We start from the raw sequence: 18,631 nt of genomic DNA on the forward strand, positions 1-18,631 counted from the left end.
CACTGGCCCAGAGGAGATGGCCACTTGGAAGAGCTCTGGGCGGGCTGTGTCCTCCGGAAGAGCCCAGGGCACAACCGTGTCCCCCCGGCCCCCAGGATGGGCTGCCACCCCTGGGCCACCTGTGCCTCCTTCTTGCTCCCCAGACCAGCCTGGGGCCTCGTGAGAAACCAAGGGGCAAGGAGGGCAAGGCTCGGGACAGAGGGACAGTCCGTGAGGGGCACCGGCGACCTCCTGAGTGCACCTGAGGGCGGGGCAAGGGGAGGTCGGGCACCTGGTCAGGCTGGCCCTGCTCCCCCGCGCTCATCTCCAGCTAAATTACCAGGTGTACCAGCCAGCCGATGTATAAAGGCCCCCGTACGGCCGCGCCCAGTCTCACAGCGGACACCCACGATGAGGCCACTCCTGGTGTTTCTGCTGCTGGCTGCTCTGTGCATGGACCTGGGTAAGGGCTGCTGACCTGGGGGACAGGGACAGGGACAGACAGGCGCCGGGCAGGGCTGGCTCCAGTCCCTGGGGTCCGTGACTGTGCACCACAGGGAGTAAGGGGGAGGCCACACAGCTGCTCCCTGACTGACTGCTCGTGGGCCGCTGTGCCCCTTCGGGGCCCCTTTCTGGTGCACCTGGCTCTGGTACGTCAGGTGAGAGGCCTGGTGACAGGCAGGGCCACAGAGCTGGGGGCAGGGCAGCGAGACCCAGGCTTCAGCAGCAGCCCTGGTGGCCTGTTTTCTGGGACAGAGAGAGTTCTCGGAGGGGAGGTCGTCAGTGCTGCAGCCAGGGAAGCGAGTTGGCGGCCCCCTTCCCACCCAGCTCCGCCCCTCGGTGCTGGCCTGGCTGTGAGACCTGGAGCAGGGCACCTCGGCGGGGGAGGCCCGGGGAGTGGGGCCTGTGATTATCAGCCAAGTAATTACCATCCAGGGTTAATGACTCCCATGGGCCCGCCGAGGGTGGGCTGTGGGGGGTGAGTCTCCCGCTGGCTGTCCGGGAAAGTGCCGGGGGCGGAGGGTGGAGGAGCGACCGGACGTGGAGGCTTGGGGAAGCGGGGAGGGCGGGTGGAGGGCCCTCCTGCTCAAGGGCACCAGGGGCCTGCCTGGGCGGCTGATGCTGGGACAGCAGCTGCGGGGAGGGTCACAGCTCTGGGGAACTACAGGGCTTCACTCTCAGCACAGCCCAAATCCATGGTGGGGAAACTGAGGCACAGGTTCTTCTTCTTCTTTTTAGAAAGAGAGAGAGAGACAGAAACACATGCATCAGTTGCCTTGTGCACACCCCTAACTGGGGTCCTGGCCTGGAACCCAGGCATGTGCCCTGACGGGCAATCAAACCTGTGACCTTTGGGTGCACAGGCTGGTGGTCAATGCACGGAGCCACACCAGCCAGCTGGGCCAGGCTCTTGTGCAGAGGACCCGGGAGTGTCACCCTGCCCCCATGAGCAAAGGTCCTGGGTCGCTGTAGACAGCGAGGCCTCTTCTTGGGGACTCTGGAACCCGGAGCTGGGGATCGGGGGCCGAGGTCGGCTTCCTGCTTGCTCGCGGTTCCTGCTCTCCACGCAGGGAGAGCAGCTCTGGCGCCGCTGGCCCACCTGGGGACGGTGCTGTCCCCCCACCCCCCACCCCGCAGGTGCCGGCTCCCAGGTCAGCGTGGGCCTCATCCTACAGGGCAGCCCTGCAGGGTGCCCCTCTCAAGAAACCCTCTCAGGGCACCCAGCCCCACAGAGCCCTGGCACAGAGGGCTCTTCCCTGGGTCGCCGGCCCCACGCCGCGCAGGGTGCCCTGCCTTTCCCACCCGTTCTACTGCCCTGTCACAGCCGGGACGGCCGGCCTCCGCCACGCTGCACCTTCTGTCCCAGGGTCATTTCCCCCGACACGTAGAAACCCATCCACCCGCCCGGGTCCCACTCCGGGCCACCCACTCCAGGAAGCTTTCTCAAACGCCCTGCCCTCTGTCAAGACCTTGCTCCCTCCCGGGCAGGTGTCCCACAGTGTCACCAAGCCCTCCCCCACCCTCCTCAGGGTACGTGCTGTGCCTGGGTCGGCCACCCCTCGAGGCCTGTGGGGGCTCCAGCCCAGGAGACTTGTCCTGGGCTCCCTGTCGCTGGGCCCGGGGCTGGTCAGGACCAGGGTCTTTCGTTGCAGGTCCTCCCCACCTGCCCCCCAGCCCTGGGGACGGGCCCCAGGCAGTGAGGGGCAGGGCTGTTCCTTCCTGTGACCCCTCCCCCCGCACTCCCAGCCCTTCTCTGGGCCAGGCAGTGGGTTGGGGGTGCCGAGCCTGGGGCCGTTCGCGTTGTGCCATTTCACGCTGGGCAAGCTGGGACCCCACGGGCTGCAGCTGGGCCCATCTTACAGGAGGCGACACTGCAGCTTGGAGAGGGACAGGGACAGTGAAAGGGGACCGTGCTGGCCTCTGAAGCCCACCCTGCTTCCAGGGTGACCCACAGACACCCACCACCCCGCCGACACCCTGACTCCTATACTCACACACACGGGCCCAGCCACCGCCACCAAGTCCCCGGCCCCTTGTCCCATCCCAGGGGACCGGGACCTCCTCTGGAGGGTGGGAGGAGGCTCAGAGAGGCCAGCTGGGCGGTGGCCCTGCACCGAGCCCAGCCCCAGGCCAGGCCCCGGCCCCACCCGCGCTGACGGGCCTGTGCTTCCTCCCCCAGCCCGGGCCCTGCACTGCCACGTGTGCTGTGGCCACGCCAACTGCGAGTCTCTGGTGGAGTGCGCCCTGACGGACAAGTACTGTGTGATCACTCGGGCCAGTGAGTACCCTCGCCCGCCCAGCGCCCCCTCCCCAGGCCACACCCTGGGGGGCACCACCGCCCTCCAGCAGGCGCCCACTGCCGCGGCCCGTCACAGTCCCGCGTTGATGCCAGGGTCAGAGCTCCGCCGGCACCCCAGGGCCCAAAGGTGGGCTTTATGGCTGAAATGGGAGGGAGCCCGCATCCGGGAGGTCCTGAAGGTGACAGTGACAGACAGGCAGGGTCTGAGCCCAGCAGCAGGTGATGCTGGGGACAAATGTCGCTGTCCAGTGTCCTGCCCGGTGCCGCCCCAGGCTCAGGAAGGCGGCTCTGTCCTGGGAAGCGGCTCCCTGAGGGGTGGGGACGCCACCTGCCCTCCCTGTTCGCTCGGCCTTCGCTCCAGGCCCCTCAGCTGGGCCCCGGCCTCTGACCCGCCAGGAGGGAGCTGGTGGCGCGGTCGGCCCTCTGCTCTGCTGCGGGCGCTGCCACCGCTGTACGGTGCACGGCTGGACACCCCCGTGCGCCCCACGGCTCTCGTGTGGCCCAAACCACAGAGGTGGGCTCTCTCATCACCTGCGTTTTCCAGGCGAGGGGGTGAAGGCAGCATGATGTACAGCCCCCCGCCTGCCAGCCCCTGGCTTCTGGGCCAGCGGCCCACCGGAGGCAGTCCGCCGTGCCCAGGCCGCAGCCCCGCCCCTTCTCAACAGTCCTCAGCAATCTCCGGGCACCGCTCGCCCGGACCCCTGCCGTGCTGTTCCCAGACCCCTCCTAGCTGCCCCGCTGCACAGCTGAAGGTCAGGGACAGATGAAGGCGGTGGCTGAGGCCTGGACTCACGCCCCAGGGGCTCTGCTTCCGGGAGGGCGGCCCCACGCCCAGCCAGCCTGTGTGCCTCCTGGACTCCAAGAGCTACGGGTGGCTGCCCTGTCCTCGCAGGCCCCGGCCACCGTGTCCCGGTTTCCAGTCCCAGAAAGAAATGGGGGAGAGCCAGGACCCTGACCCCGAAGCACAGAGGTCCCCAGACGCCGGTGCGAGGGACAGGGGCGGAGACACTGGCCATGGGAGCCCCTAAGCCCCTGCCTGGCCCGAGGTGTCACGGAGGCGCTTGATCTCAGCGGGGACAGGTCCCCCGGCCCAAGGGCACTGGGGAGGACCGTGCTCACACGCACAGTGCCAGGCTGGTCGGGACTCCCGTGCCAAACTCCCAGGGGCCTCGGGAGCAGGACGCATCCTGGGCCGGCCGGGCGAGTGGGCGGCACTGGGCCCGGCACCCATGGCCTCGCCCTGTTTCCACAGCCAACCCCGGAGGCATCCTGGTGATGAAGTCCTGCGCACCGACCTGCCCCAACAGCACCGTGTCCTCGGACGGCCGCGCCCTCTCCATCTCCTGCTGCCAGAGCAGCCAGTGCAACCGCAGCGCGGCCCCGGGCCTGGCGGGCAGCCGGGGGGCCCTGTGGGCCTGCGCCCTGGCCGGCCTTCTGTGGGCGCTGCTCCGGGCGGCCCGCTGAGCCCAGCCCCCCAGGCCGGCCGGGGGCGTGCGTGTCCCCTCCCAGTCGGGCTCAGCCTGCCCAGCTCCCAGCACACACTGGCAGGAAGAGCCCCCTGTGGCCTGCCCCTCACCCCTGCTTCCCCAGGCTGCTGCCCCAGGGAACCCACCCGGGTGGGAGGCCCAGCCCTGCGCCTCTGGCCTGCTCCTGCAGGGGTCCCTCTGGTCCCTCCGGGGGATGGGCGGAGCACCTCTATTCTCCTCAGCACCCCCCACCCCAGCGCAGGGCTTCTGTCCGGGAGAGGCCCCTGAGCTCCGTGAACACCGGGCCCTCCCGCTCTTCCTGTGCCCACAGCTGCCCAGGCAGGGGCAGGCGACCGGAGGGTTGGGAGCTGGGTCTCCTGTGCTCCTTCATCCATCCACACATTCAGCCTCCAGCCACTGGTTCATCCACATAGGCACCCCCCCATTCCAGCTGGTGCGTCCACTCTTGACAAACCCACTGGGGTCTCCTGGGAGCCAGGCGCCCCAGGACAGCCCTCTGGGGACCCACATCCTGGGCTCTGTCTCGGACTCACAGTTTCCGCCACCTGGCCGCACAGTCCTGCCAGCCCAGCCACGGTCCCCGGCTGCCTGCTGAGGGTCTGGGCCAGGTCACCAAGGGGACCAGGGTCGGGCTGGGGACCCTGCCTCCCTCAGCATGGGGGCTGCCCCTGCCCCGGAGGCACCAGGGTCTCACCAGGGGAGAATAAAGCCGCCAGCCCTGCTCTGTCCTCCTTCTTGGTGTCGTTTAATTTGTCTTTGGTTTTGTGGGGGGGCCTCCTCCCCTCAGAGGCAGGTGGGGGTGCCTGATGGGGGGGTAGAGTTCTCGACGCACAGGCTCCAGACTGGGGGAAGAAGCCTACTGTCCTCGTCATCTAAGAAGCCAACCCCTGTGGCCATGTGGGAGAAACACATGTTCAATAAATCCCAGGGTGGGGGCTCCCGTGGGTTCTCTGGGGGGGTGCTTTGAGCCTCGGTGTCCCCCAGCACAGGGGTCGGACCTGGCTGCCCCGCAGCCCTGGGCACAGCCAGGCCCCCTGGGCTCCGAGGCCCCTCCCGGGGCAGAGGTCCCTGACTCTCCAGGACCCTTCCTTAGGAGCCCACCCAGGTCCCGGCGCCTATGGCTCCCTCGGGGTCCCTGCTGCCAGCCTGCAGGGCCCCATTCAGGCGCCGTCCCCCTCCGGCAGGCCCGGGTCCCCTCCCTGCCCTGTGTCCTTCACTACCTTCCCCGGGGGACCGGCTTCCAGGCCAGGTGCCTGGGCCCTGCCTCCCCACGGACCGGCCCCTGCAGCGCACGGCCAGGACAGCGAGGAGTCGTGGCGGCCAGGAGCCTGCTCAGTGGGGCCTGCGCCTCAGTCCCAGCCCCCAGGGCCCAGCCTGGTGGCAGCGTCCGGGCTGTCCCTGACACCCCTAAGGGACGGAGGCCCTTCCTGCTCCCAGCAGCCACCTCTCTGGCCTTGCAGGGCCCCTGTCCCCCTAGCTCTCGGTCCCCTGTGCCCATGGCAGAGCTGTGGTCACCCTTCTGTTGGGGGGCACAGGGCTTCTGAGGCCACAGAGAGGCAGAGGGCCCAGACCAGTGGGAGGCCTGGCTTCCGCCGGGTTCTGCCCACTGTGCAGGCGCCTTGGGCTTTCCGGGGACAAGAGGGCTGGGGGCCCTGCCTCGAATCTGGACGCGCAGGTTCCCTTAGGGCCCCCCAGCCCTGGCGCGGTCTCCCTGCACAGCCAGGCTATGGCACCTGGGGACCCAGGAGAGGTTGGCATTGGGTCTGGGTGGGGCCGCCATTCCAGAAGAAAAGTCCAGGCCAGGGTTGGGCCTCTGTGCCCAGCCCTGTTGTGGGAACCTCGTCTCTCGACTCCTTCGCTCTGGGGCAGGCCCCACCCCTACAAGTCTCAACGGAAAACCCCTGGAGCCCCCGGGTGACAGCCCAGGAGGGCCTTCCCCCACCGTGGTGTTCAGGATCCGGGGGGGGGGGGGGGCACGGAGACTGTGTCCACAGGAAGACAGTGGCTCTCCCTCCCTGCGGTGAGGGAGCCGAGGCACAAAGCACGCTGGGCCCCTGGGGAGGGCAGAGGGGTCTGCGAGGAAGCCTGAGTTCCCTCCACTCCCTCCCACTCCCGAGTCCACAGGCACTCGGGGGGCGCCCACCGCACACTAGGCTCCCGTGGGTGCTCATGGGTTGCTGCGGGGACAGAACGGACGGGGCCACGGCCAGCAAAGCACCGGCTGTGTAGGGCGCAGCTCCCAGCGGGGCTGTGGGGGAGGGCGGGAGGGTCCCGGCCTCTGGGAGGCGGAGGGTGTGGCTGCTGCCTGACCGCGGAGGCCCAGCGCCCCCAGAGCAGCAGCGGCAGTGAGGGCCCGGTACCGGTACCGTGCTACTGCAGGCAGACCTGGGGGCGCGAGGTGTGGGTCACACGGGGGCTCAGGCCGCCCCTCAGCGCTCCCGAATGCCTGGGGGAGGGGGGCCTGGGCCCACGAGCTCAGAGAGCTGGGGCTGAGAGGCAACATGGGGGGGGCTGTGGGCGTGACGGCCAGCGGGAGGCCTTCCCCGCTGCTGCCCCCGCCAGCCCCGGCTTCCCAGGGTTGGCCCAGGGTTGGCCTTTGGGCTGGCTCCTCTGTCCCAGGCCTCCATGGGTCACCGTGCCTCCGCCCAGCGTCCCCTACTGCCCACGGCGCTGCCCGCATTCCAGCTTACATAACGTCCCAGGCTCGTACTCCCCTAAGCCCTGGGATTTGGCGACAAGCTCCCCTGGCAGGCCCAGCGTGGGGCCCACCGCCCTGCCCTGGGGGCCGTCCCACACCCAGAGCTGCAACAACACGCAACCCCCTGGGCCAGGAATGGCTGCCAAAGCCGGGCCCCTCGCTCCATCAGGCCGACCCGAGCCATCCCAGGCTCCGCAGTTGCCTGGGCCCCGGCAGCTCAAGTCCCAGCCCACAGGGGGACAGTGTTTGTAGCCCCTGGCCGGTGCAGGGGTGGCCCTGTTGGTTACCGCGTCCTGCCCCCGGACGAGCCTTAGGATCTGCGCCTGCCAAACCCAGGGTTCGGGCAGAGGCTGCCCGAGCCTGGAGTCAGGGCCGCACACGGGCTTCAGAGCCCAGCGGTCCCGCCACCAGCCGTTTCTGGAAATCCTTTTAAAATTTCCACGTTGAGCTGGAGCCGTTTTGGTTTGAAGGATGACAGCACCCAGCAAGGAGCCCTGTCCTGTTCCCAAGGGACAGAGGGCAAAGTGGCGGGGCAGCAAGTTTTCCAGGAAAGGAGTTCACACTCGCTGCGTAAGAAGTACTACAGCCAAAGGCTGGGGGACAGACTGACAGAGTGCTTACATATGGGGACAGTCCAGAAGGTGTCCCGCCAGATAAAATGAACAGGACGGACATTGTTGAAGAAGATACAAGCTACAAGAAACACCCTACACAGGACAAGGACGCCCCGTCCCCTTTAATGTAGGCAGGCACCTGGGGACCTCACGCCGTCCTCCCAATCGCCACCAGCTGCCCCATCATATTTTCCTGAATCTCATTGACGGTGTGAAATCTTTTCCCCTTCAAAGGTGACTTTAGTTTCGGAAAAAGCCAGAAGTCACAGGGCGCCAGATCTGGGCTGTGGGGGGGGGGGGGGGGGGGCTGAGTCACCTGGGTGGTTTGACCTTTCGCCAAAAAGCTCTGCAGGAGACGTGGTGCAGGAGCGGTGCGTTGTCGTGAGCAAGCTGCCAATCAGCAGTTCAGAGCCTCGGCCTCTGAGTCACCAGAACAGCTACCGAGGAGGAGTGTCCAAGCTCCACGCAACATTGGATGCAGATTCGTGGCTCTGCCTCCTCAGTCATTTTGACTATGACAACCACACGGTACACGTGCTCCTGCAGTGGTGTCTACCGCCCCCACGGACAAGCACAGTGACGTGGTCATTGTTCACACTCGCGCATTCCAGCCCACTCTTCCTGGCTGCCAGGTGACATCGATGGCATGCAAACCGTTCTCCTTATGTTAACGATGGCCGCACTGTTTTCGGACGGGCCTCATATGTAAGACATTTATTTCCCTCTCAAGGGTTAGGATGGGTGATGTCCTCCAGACTCCCCCCGCCCCCCCCCAGTTATCATGTCGTGACTGCACGCCGGGCGCTGCAGACCTGTGCTCCCAGCGTCCCAACTGGGTTCCACCGAGAACAATTGTGTTCTCTCATCAGGGGCAGGTGTGTGGGTAACAAAGGGAAAAGGGCGGGGGAGACCAAGAAATCACTGCAGCTGACTCCTAGGGACACACAGGTGGTACGAGTGGGTGCATAGGTGGGTGAGCGGTTGATTGCTCAGCTGGGTGGTGAACTGATGGCTGGAGGGAGGGAAGAAAGATGGGTGGGTGGGTGATGGGTGGGTGATGGGAGGATGGGTGAACAGGTGTTGGAGCAAATGAGGTGGGGGAGTGAGGGAGGAAAGAGAGGACGGCCCTCGCTGCCCTGGAACCCACAGCTGTGGCGCTACGGGGCTCGGGCTTCACAGCACCTGGCACGCAGGCTGTCGGGAGGCGCCGTGAGGAGGGGCAGAGCGGAGAAGACGAGGGTGCGGAGCATAAGCACACCCACTCTGTCCTTTCCTGAAACGAGAGCACGTGTCCTGGCGCAGGAAGAACGAGCCCTCCGGTCACCTGGTGGTTGGGGGGTCTGGGTTCCGAGGTTCAAGGGTCACCCGTTCTGCGGCCCACACTGCTAGGGACTTGCAGCCCAGCGGCCCGATGGCTCTGCGCCCCAGCCCTTCTGTGGGCTGTCCCCCCTTCATAGGATGCAGCTCACACTCTGAGGGTCTTTTCCTCATCCCCCCCCCCCAGCCCCTGAGTCCCAGAGCCTCTCAGGGACACAGCCAGAGGAGATGACCACCCGGGCTCTGCGGAGGGTGTCCCAGTGCTGGTGCTGGGGGCCAGTGTGGGCGGAGATCCAGGGGCCCCAGCTCAGGGTGTCTCCTGCCAGGCCGAGGACTAGTGTGTCTCTCTTGGCCCTCAGGGACCCGAGGCTCCTGTCCAGCCAAGCCCGGAACAGGCTGTCCTGTGCTGTGCACTGTGGCTGGAAGGACGGGGAGAGGGGCCCTGCCTGGCTGAGGGGCCAGGGCAGGGGCAGCGCCAGCCCTGAATCCCAGCCCTGACCCAGCCCAAGGACTGAATTGCACCCAGAAGCCCCCAAGAGCAGGGCAGGGTGTCTCTAGAGAAGGGCTGCTGTTGGCCGGGGTTGCAGGGACAGTGGTGGGACAGTGGCGGGCCCTGGAAGCAGATTAGAGAGACTGTTTAGGCCCATGGACCTGTGTGCAAAGGTGCCCCTCTGGCCAGGGGGGCAGACGGGAGCTCTGGGTGGGAAGAGCCCCAGCCGTGGCTCCCACTCAGTGGCTGGGCAAGGCCTTGCCCTCTGTGTACTGTCCAGGGGGCCACCTGTGTGTGCAGGCGTGTGACTGAAAGGGAGAGAGCAGGACCTTGGTGCCTCGAGACTCACCGGCCACCCCAGGCCCTGCTGGGGGGCAGGGTCCCTGACCACACGCCCCGGCCTCTGCCTCGTCATTCCTGATGTCAGTGGTCTATGGGGACAGTCCTGCCTGGGGACAGGGTTGACTCCAGGGCTGGAGGAGAGGGCTCAGGTTCTGGAAAGTGGTAACTCTCTCTAGGGAGAAGTTGGGGAGGGGCCAGTGGCAACAGAGAAGCGCTGGGTTTGGCCCCATTCCCCAGGGACCTGGCGCCAGCTCGGCCCTCTCTGGCCCTTGGTCCCTGACTAGTAAAAAGGTGTCGGAAGTGGGTCTCGACAGCTCCGCTGTTCCCTGAACCCTAAACCGTCTAAATCTTGCCTCCAGGACTGTAGCCAGGTCCCCACCTGCAGGAAGCCCTCCTGGCTGCACTCCAGACCCCTGAGAGCCTGCCGAAGCCAGATTCGCCCACTTTATCCCGCCAGAAAACTGCGTCTGGGGCTGTTGTTGACTTTCCTGCTAGGAAGCCCCCAGGGTGGGCAGCCAGGCACCCAGGGCAGCTCTGCCAGGGACAAAGGCCTCCTCCCTGGAGCCGGACCCCAGCCACGGTGCCTCCCGCCCACACCTCCACTCCTGCCTGGCACCTCTGAGCCCTGCGGCTCCACCGTCCCCCAGACCTGTTATTCCAGCAGCTTCCCTGCCCCTTGGCCCCAGTGACTCACCCTCCCCACCTGCACCCCGCACCCGGGACAGTCAGCACCCCATCACTGAGCCCTGAGCCCCACTTTCCCAGACTCCGGTGCGCTCCCGCCCCACCCCTGTGCGGCTGTGCCTGGTGAACGCAGGAGGCCTCGGAACTTGGGGTGACTTTCTCTGTCTGGGTGAGGACATGGGGACCCCCGCAATATCTGCTTTATTAGGTGAGACCCCAGCTGCTTTAAACACGTCTCCTGGGGTCTGGGGCCAGCAGTGCCGCAGCCTCCCCAGGCTCCTGCCTGCACCCCTCCATCCAGCTCACCCCCAGGGTCCCGAAGGGCACCTCTGCAGGGCTGCCTCTGGTGGCCCCTTCTGGGAGGGCAGCATAAAGCATTCGGGTGGTACCCTCCGACCCCTCACTGTGACACGGCCCGGACGGCCCCCCACGGCCCCCACGGTTCTTGCTGGCACGTGCCAGGTCTCTACCTGGCCCTGCTGGGTGCGGCAGAGCGGCGCTGTGACCCCAAGCCCAGCGGCAGAAAGGAAACCGGAGGGAAGGAGTGAGAGAGGCCGGGGCAGGGCACTTGTGCTCAGAGGCTGGGCCACCTGTTCTGTCCTGCGGTTTCAGGGGCCCGACTTGGAGCCAGGCCCCCCCCCACCAGGTCTCTTGTGCCAGCCTGGAGGGGCTACTGTCTTGTGGGACCAGAGTGCAATTGCCCCAAGGTGGGCAAAAGCAGCTGCCCGTGAAGGCAGGGCCCCTGAGCGGAGCAGAGTGAGCCCTGAGCCGAGAGGCCCTGGCCCTGGTGGGAGGTAAGGTGGTGGAGACAGGAGAGCCCACTGCTTCCCCTACGCTGAGGGGTCAACTCTGTGCCCCCGTCCTGCCACCTCCATCCCCCTGACTCCTGCACCAACGCCAGGTCCTCCTGGTTCGCCTCTCTTCGGGGACACCCAGCTGCCACACCTTGCCCACCTGCCTGTCACCACCCCCAAGTTCTGGTACCTGAGCAAGACACAGGGCTTCCCTGGAGTCCTTTGCCAGGGTTGACCCAGTGACCCTGGGCCCAGAGCCCCGGAAGTTAAGGCCAGTGGTGACCTGCTGCCCGCCTGTGGGTGGGCACAGCCCTGGGCACCCCTGAGGCACCTGCTGAGACCCTACCCTTGACCCTGAGGGTGGGGAAGGCCAGGGAGCCAGTGGAAGACAAGTGACCCAGGGATGGACAGAGGGCTGGAGGGTGGGAGCTCTGGCTGGAAGCTGCAGGGCCAGCGGAGGAGGCCTGGCAGACCCCCGCCTGGGGGGAGGGGCCAGTGGGCACCGGGTAAGTCGGGTAAGTCCCGCTGGAATGTCCCACCCAGCCAGCCCCGCCCACCAGCCTCCAGGGAAGCTATAAGGTCTCCAGGGAGGAGGGGCCCTGCTCCCAAACTCGCAGGTGTCAGCGAGATGAAGACAGCCCTGCTGCTCCTGTTCCTGCTGGCCGCGGCCACCCGCCCAGGTGAGGGCTGGCGGAGGGGCTGGGGCGCGGGCAGCCCTGGGAGCCTGGAGTGGGGGGCCCTGAGGCTCAGAGAACCCTGGGCCTGCAGGGTGCTCTCAATTCAGAACTTAGAACCACCCCACACCCTGAGTCAGTGGAATCAAGCCCCAGTGTTTAGAACCAGAGGACCCCAGAACGCCCCAGGGCTCGGCGCTCTGCCACGCAGCGCATGCGCAGCTGTCCTGAGATGCCCCCCCCCCAGAGAAAGATAGGAGCCTGGGTCATCTGACCCCTGTCCCTCCTGGTCCTTAAGTCCCCCAGGACAGCCATTCTCCCCACAGGCTCAGCATGGCCAAGCGGGCAGCCCCCGGGGCCCTGGCTCACTCTCAGGTCCTTGAAGGGGCCCAGCCCCTGGGGTGGGGGACTCCAGCCCTCTGGGATGCCTGTGGAGAAGGGGCTCCAAGGCGCCCCCATGGGCCGCTTGCCCACCAGTCCTCTAGCCGTGCCCTGCTCCGGTCCCAGGGCCCCAGGGGACAGAGGCCGTCGCCTCTCCCCTGCTGAGGCTGCGCAGGGCGGGAGCCCCGGCAGGTCCCGGGGGGCCTCTGCGGGCCCTGGCCCGGGAAAAGGGCAGCAGACAGCTCTTGTCCTGCTGGGGACCCAGGCCTCCTGTGTCCCTGAGCGGCCACCCTGGGGCTGGCCGAGCCTCTGACGTCCCCCCCCCTCCCGCCGCCAGCCCTGGCTCTGAAGTGTCACGTGTGCTCCAGTGCCTCCGACTGTGAGAAGGCTCAGGCCTGCCCGCCCTCCTCGAGCCACTGCAGGACCCAATACAAGGGTGCGTGACTCGGGCGCCCCCGGGGTTGGGGGCTGATCCGGGGCGGTGGGGGCAGTGTTGTCAGCGATGGTTTGGTCGCCATGGCAATTGGGGCCGGGAGCCGGGAAGGGTGCTGTGGGTGCCAGCTGGGCGGGGCGTGGGGCCCGGTGGCGGCCCGTCCTGACCTCGCTCACCACCCGCAGTGGACCTTCTGAGAGGGAACCTGGTGGAGAAGGACTGCGTGGAGTCCTGCACGCCGGACACCTACCAGCCCGGCCAGGTCAGCAGCGGCTCCTCCAGGACCCTGTGCTGCCAGTCAGATCTGTGCAACTCCCGGGGGCTGCCCGGCCGTGTGCCCAGCCGTGCGCCCGCCCGCGCCCTGCTCTCCGGCAGCGCCCTGTCCCTGGCGCTGGCCCTGGGCCTCCTCGCCCTCCTCTGGGCGCCCCGCCTGTGAGCCCGGGGGAGGTCCTTTCCCGGGACTTCCACGGCCCTCCCCAGCCGAGATGGGGGCCGGGGGACCCTGGGCTGGCGGCTTCCTGGGGAGGTCTGGGCCAGATCCTGCGGGCTCGGAGAGCCGGAGAACCCCCCCCCCCCATCTCTCCCAGGAGGGGAGAACACAGTTCCCTGGGCAGAGGGAGGGTGGGGACAGGTATTCTGACCCCCCTCTGGTCTTGTATCCATTCTGTTTGGTTTCCCGTATTTTTTTTTACTCAAAACTGCAGAGGAATAAATGATTAAGAACCAGTGTCACCCTGTCTGTGCTGTTCCAGGAGTGGGGGCGGGGAATCCAGCCACACAGGGCCCCAAATCCCAGTGCCAGTCATGCCTGAAACAGCACTGCCACTGCTTCCCTCAGAGGGGACCTCCCTAGGCACCACTTCCCACGTCCAGAGCAAGAGGAGGAGGAGGAGGAGGAGGAGGAGGAGGGGGAGGCCTGAGGAGCAGTGCAGGGCAGGGGGGCTCCGAGGCCCTCCCGAGAGGTCAGACCCCTCCCATGCAGAGCGGTCAGGGAGGAGAGACTGCCCCTCTGCCCCCGAACATCCTCCAGACCTTGGTCCACAAGTCTCCAGAGGCCTCCTTGGGGCCTCCCAGGCTCAGCTGCGTTTTGGAGCCACGCAGACACTGCCCAGCACAGTTGGGGCGGGTCCGGGTATCTTGGGTCATCCCTGCGGCACCTAGCAGTCCCCTTGGCCACCTGCACCCCAGAGGAGGGAGGAGTGCGTCTGTGTGTGAGTGTGAGTAAGTTGAGTGTCAGTGAGTGTGAGACTATTTGGGCTGGGAGCCAAGCAAGAGCCCAGCCTCCAAGGACCAAGATCTGAGTCCTCTGCCTGGGTTCTGGGCCCTCTGCCTGGGTTCTGGCCAACCTGAATCACTGTACCTCTGTGAGCACCCAGGATCCCGCAGATGCCCAAGCAAGTGGCCTTTCGCTCCCGGGAGGACTCAGGGCGGGCGGCGGTCCCACTTCCTGAGCAGCTACCACACTCTCCCCCCTCCCTGTGGTCAGAGTCCAGACTCCCTCCCACCCGCTGGCCCCCTTGGCCAGAGAAGCCTGTGGCGCCCCTACCCCTGGGGACATTGGAAGGGTGGCAGCTGGTGCGGAGGGGTCGGTGGCCTTTGCTGACCCTGGGACAAGTGCTCACCCCTCACTCCCTACATTGGTGAGCTGAGCCACTGCCCACAGTTCCGGTGGGTGCAGCTCCGGACCTGGGTGTGTGCAGTGGTGATGTGGGGCCTTCGCCGCCACTGTGGGACCCCTCCCTGGGGGGCGGCCCACCCCAGCCCAGCACGCCCCTCCTCCGCCGCTCTACCTCTTAGCTCCACCTGCCGAGGGTCACCTGGCTCCCACCTAGTTGTTACCAGTGACCTTGAACCTGGCACTATACTCTCAGAGCCTCCGGTTTCTACCCGGGTACCCACCTGGAAACCAGCACCCCTCAGTGTCACCTGTGCCTGAACTTGGTGCTCTGGGACCCTCTGCAGGGCAGCCAGTCTCTCTCCCCTTGGTGCTCCCAGGAGCTGTGAGCCCCTGCCCCACGCCCACACCGCCACAGCAACATTCTGAGGGGCAGGGCCTGGGCCAGCATGCCCCTCCGTGGCCCCTGCAGAGCCAGGCTTTGGGAGAAGCCTGCCAAAGGAAGGGCTGCCATCTCAGAGTCCCCTCCAGGCTCTCTGGGCCCACTGCCCACAGGTGGGTCTGAATGGCCGGTGACCCACGGACGTGCAGGCCACAGACCATCCTCATTTCTGCCAGTGGGGGGAGGGCAGGGACATCACCTCAGGGAAGGGGAGGGCGCTCCATGCTGGTCCAGCTCAAGACAGGCGGCGAGTGCATCCAGAGCGTCAGCTGGGTCCCCCCACCTCGGGCAGCAGGCTGGGGACTGGGTGCTGGAAGAAGAGGGGTGGCTGCCTGACCGGCGGCCGGACGGTGGCAGGGGTGCTGGCTGAGGGGGTCGCTTTGTTTGGAAGGCTTCCGTCTGTGTGGAGGGCTGCTGGCCTGGAGTCGCTCCTCTGGGACGTCTGATCCTGCTTCAGGGACCCGGGGGTGCTGGCGTCCCGGCTGCAGGGGCCACGTCCCGTAGCTGCCGGGCAGGGTCGCGTGACCTCGGTACTCTCTTTAAGTGCTTTGTAGAGGTCACTGGGACTCTCTTTGTGGGAAGATTATTAACTACTATTTCAAGTACTTAAGACAGAGGGACAATCAGCTTACAACCAGGATGGGGAAAAAGTAAGTTTGCAGTTGTTCGTATGGGAAAATAACACAACAATTCATGAATAGAACCGGCTTTGGCCCACCCTTTATTGCTAGCTGTGCCTTGGAAGAAGTTTGTCCACGTCATCTCAGTTACAGTGTTGATCGGCCTTAATGTTAGTGATGTTTCCTTACCACGCTTTCTTTTCTTTTTCTGCTTTCCCCATTGTTATCCGTTTAACAGTGTGACGACCCATCAGAATGTCCTCTTTGTCCTTCTAATGCTGGTGATGAGTCTCATCTGTCTTCTCGCCTGTCATTCTGGTGAGGGGTTTTGTGGTCATGATATTCTCAGAGAATCGACTTTTAGTTTGAATGATCTTCTCTTTTGTTTGTATTTCATTGATTTTTCCCCTATTTTATTTTCTTTATTTTGCTCACTTTGGGCTTGATTTGCCTTTTTTGTTCTTGTTGCAGAAGTTGTTGAGACTGAAAATGACAAAAAGGCACCTTATTAGCCCTGGCTGGTGTGGCTCAGTGGGTTGAGCTCTGGCCTGCGAACATAAGAGTAACTGGTTCGATTTCCTGTCAAGGCACATGCCTGGGTTGTGGGTCAGGTCCCCACTGGGGGCGCGTGACAGGCAATCACTCACTGATGTTTCTCTCCCTCTCTTTCTCCCCCTCTCTCTAAAAATAAATAAATATTCTTAAAAAAAGAAAAAAAAAGAAACCTTACTAAAGTGTCGTCTGGGGCCAGAAGGGGGCGTTCTCACACCTACGCGCGCGGCAGTTCCGGCAGACGCGTCAATCACAGCCCGAGAGAGGAAACGTCAGCGGGAAAGAATCCGCAGTGACAGGTTCAACAGGAAGAGAGCCCGCAGCATCCCCTGCAGCAAACCGACAGCCCAGCAACTCAGCCAATGACAAACCGGCTAAGTGCGCTTTTCTCCCACGGACTTTCATGCAAACCGATCTCTTTCAACTGCCTCCTTTTTCTCTGTAGAATATTATTCCTTTCCTTTTTTGGATCTGCCAGGTCTTGCAGGTGACCCTGAACAACACGTGTTTGGACCGCGCCATCCTTGAATGCTGAGGGCGGACCCTGAGCTATACTCAGATTTTCAACTGCCCTGGTGGTCTGCGCCCCCGTCCCCCAGGGTCGGCGGTACCCACGGAGCAGGTCAAGGTGAGTTAGTGTCCTCACGCCTCCTTTAGCCTTTCTCACGTTCCGTGTGCGCCCTTCTGTGGGCTCCCCGACAGCAGCGTGGCGGTCTCTGCCTGTAAATCCTGAATTCTAGTTTTCTCCTTTCTGTCCCAGCACTTTTGCCGGCTCCGTGTATCTGGAAGCTCCGTTGGGTGCGTAGACATTGAGGATGGTTATGGCCCCTAAGAGCTGAGCCTTGTGGTCAGAAAAGGCTCCTCTTCATTCCTGGCCGTGCTCTAAAAAAACCCACTTTGCTTCAGGTTCACATGGTCACTCCTGCTTTCTTCCAATGGGCGTTAGCAAGGGAAATCTTTTTCTGCCCTTTGGCTTGTAACCCATTTGTGTTTTGTGAGTGCAGTGGTTTGTCTGAGTTTAAACACAGTACACACTCGGCTCTTTCTCTCTTCAGCCCTCCTGACACCCTCTCCTTTTTAATCGGGTGTGTGAACCATTTCGTGTATCTCAGTGGGGGTGGGCTTAAGCCGTGTCAGTGGGACCCGGTGAGGTCTAAAGCACTGAGCTGGCCACAGGATGGAGGCCGTTTCCCCTTGAGTGCTCTGCCTATGGCCCCCCTAATTTAAGCTTTCTCCTCCCCTCACACGAGCCGATGTGAACTCCGAAACCACCTGCCTCCACCTCCCCACTGCTGGGCAAGTTCCTCAGGGGTGAGTGAGCACCAGTGGGCACTCAGCTGGAGACTTGGGGGTGCTCTGCTCGCCCCCAGCTCTCTCACTGGCAGCTCTCTGAAGCCCCCAGTCTGTCTCCTCTGTCCCCTGCGGTCGTCCATGGCTTCCCTGAACTCCAGAGTCACTGTCCCGGGCGCCTGGGGTGCATGGCCTGAACGCTGTCGCCTGGGGGTGTTCGACATTTCTAGCGTTGGTGGCAGAGCAGTCGATCCACTTCCCACCGATTCCTCGAGATCCAACGCCGAAGCCGTGGGCATGCTCTGGTCTTGCTTGACCTGCGTGCTTGTTTGGTGCCCCGTTCAGTGTGAGCTTATTGTACAAGGGGGAGAATGGCGGGGAACCTGTGGGTCGTGGTGCCGACTGCATTGACAGCCGGGACCCTGGCCTCTCGGGGACCCTTGGCGAACAGGGACCCCCGCCTGTCCCGAGAGATTGCTTACTCAGCTCTGAAGGCTCCGTGCCTGGGGCCTCCAAATGGTACATCTCTTCCAAAGGAAAAAAAAAAAAAGAAATTTTAGGGTCCTTGTTTTCTTTGAAAGGACTGTAAATTTTTATTAATTTTTTATTGATTTATTTTGATTTTTTTCTCTAGAGAGAGAGGAAGGGAGAGAGACACCTGCAACTTTGGTGTATCAGGACGATGCTCTAACCAACTGAGCTACCGGCCAAGGTCTGTATTTTATTTCTCATATTAAAACGAGAGAAAGTATGCTCTGGCCGGTGTGATTCAGTGGATTGAACCAAAGGACTGAAGGTTCGATTCCCAGTCATGGCTCACGCCTGGGTTGTGGGCCAGGTCCCCAGTAGGGGGCGCATGAGAGGCAACCGCTCACTGATGTTTCTCTTCCTCTTTCTCCCTCCCTTCCGTTCTCTCTAAAAATAAATAAATAAAATCTTAAAAAATATAGAAATAAATAAAGAGGAGATTTTAGGGCCTGTGAAAATCTTAAATTTTGCCTGAAACAGAACAAACTGTTAGTGCAGCTATGTAAAAAATTATTTGATATGGATATTGCCGTGGTGGGAGGGGTCCAAACCTGGCTTCGGCGCTTTGTCAGCGCGGAGCAGGATTGGGGACTGAGGCCCAGGGATGCTGGGTGACTTGCCGAGGTCGCACAGCAGGTCAGCAGGGCGCAGTGGGGGCGGGGAAGTCTCTCTGCGGAGCCTGCTGCCGCAGTCACCGCCCCACCCCGCCACGGCGCGGGGAGCCGGGATGGAGGGATGACGCGCGGGGCGGCTGGTGGGCGTGGGGCCCACTCAGCTCCGCGGCGTGGGTGAGTGGGCGAGGCGCCCGCGGCGGCACAGAGGCAAGCACAGGGCGGGGCCAGACCCCCTGGAAATGGCCCGGGACGCGTCAGGGCGCTGCCAGTGCGCCCG

At 64.2% G+C, this 18,631-nt stretch overlaps 1 protein-coding gene across 1 annotated transcript; it reads left to right on the forward strand.

Moving 5' to 3' along the window:
* Positions 1-11,823: 11,823 nt before the first annotated feature.
* LOC119064658 (lymphocyte antigen 6D) lies at positions 11,824-13,408 on the forward strand. The gene is made up of 3 exons (XM_053660894.1): positions 11,824-11,885; positions 12,598-12,696; positions 12,879-13,408. Exons 1-3 carry the CDS (start codon positions 11,834-11,836, stop codon positions 13,127-13,129), a joined length of 402 nt encoding a protein of 133 aa, XP_053516869.1. The 5' UTR covers positions 11,824-11,833; the 3' UTR covers positions 13,130-13,408.
* Positions 13,409-18,631: the final 5,223 nt, after the last annotated feature.

The sequence above is a fragment of the Artibeus jamaicensis genome, unplaced genomic scaffold (assembly GCF_021234435.1).
Source record: "Artibeus jamaicensis isolate MK-2021 breed Jamaican fruit bat unplaced genomic scaffold, CSHL_Jam_final scaffold_916, whole genome shotgun sequence".
NCBI lineage: Eukaryota > Metazoa > Chordata > Mammalia > Chiroptera > Phyllostomidae > Artibeus > Artibeus jamaicensis.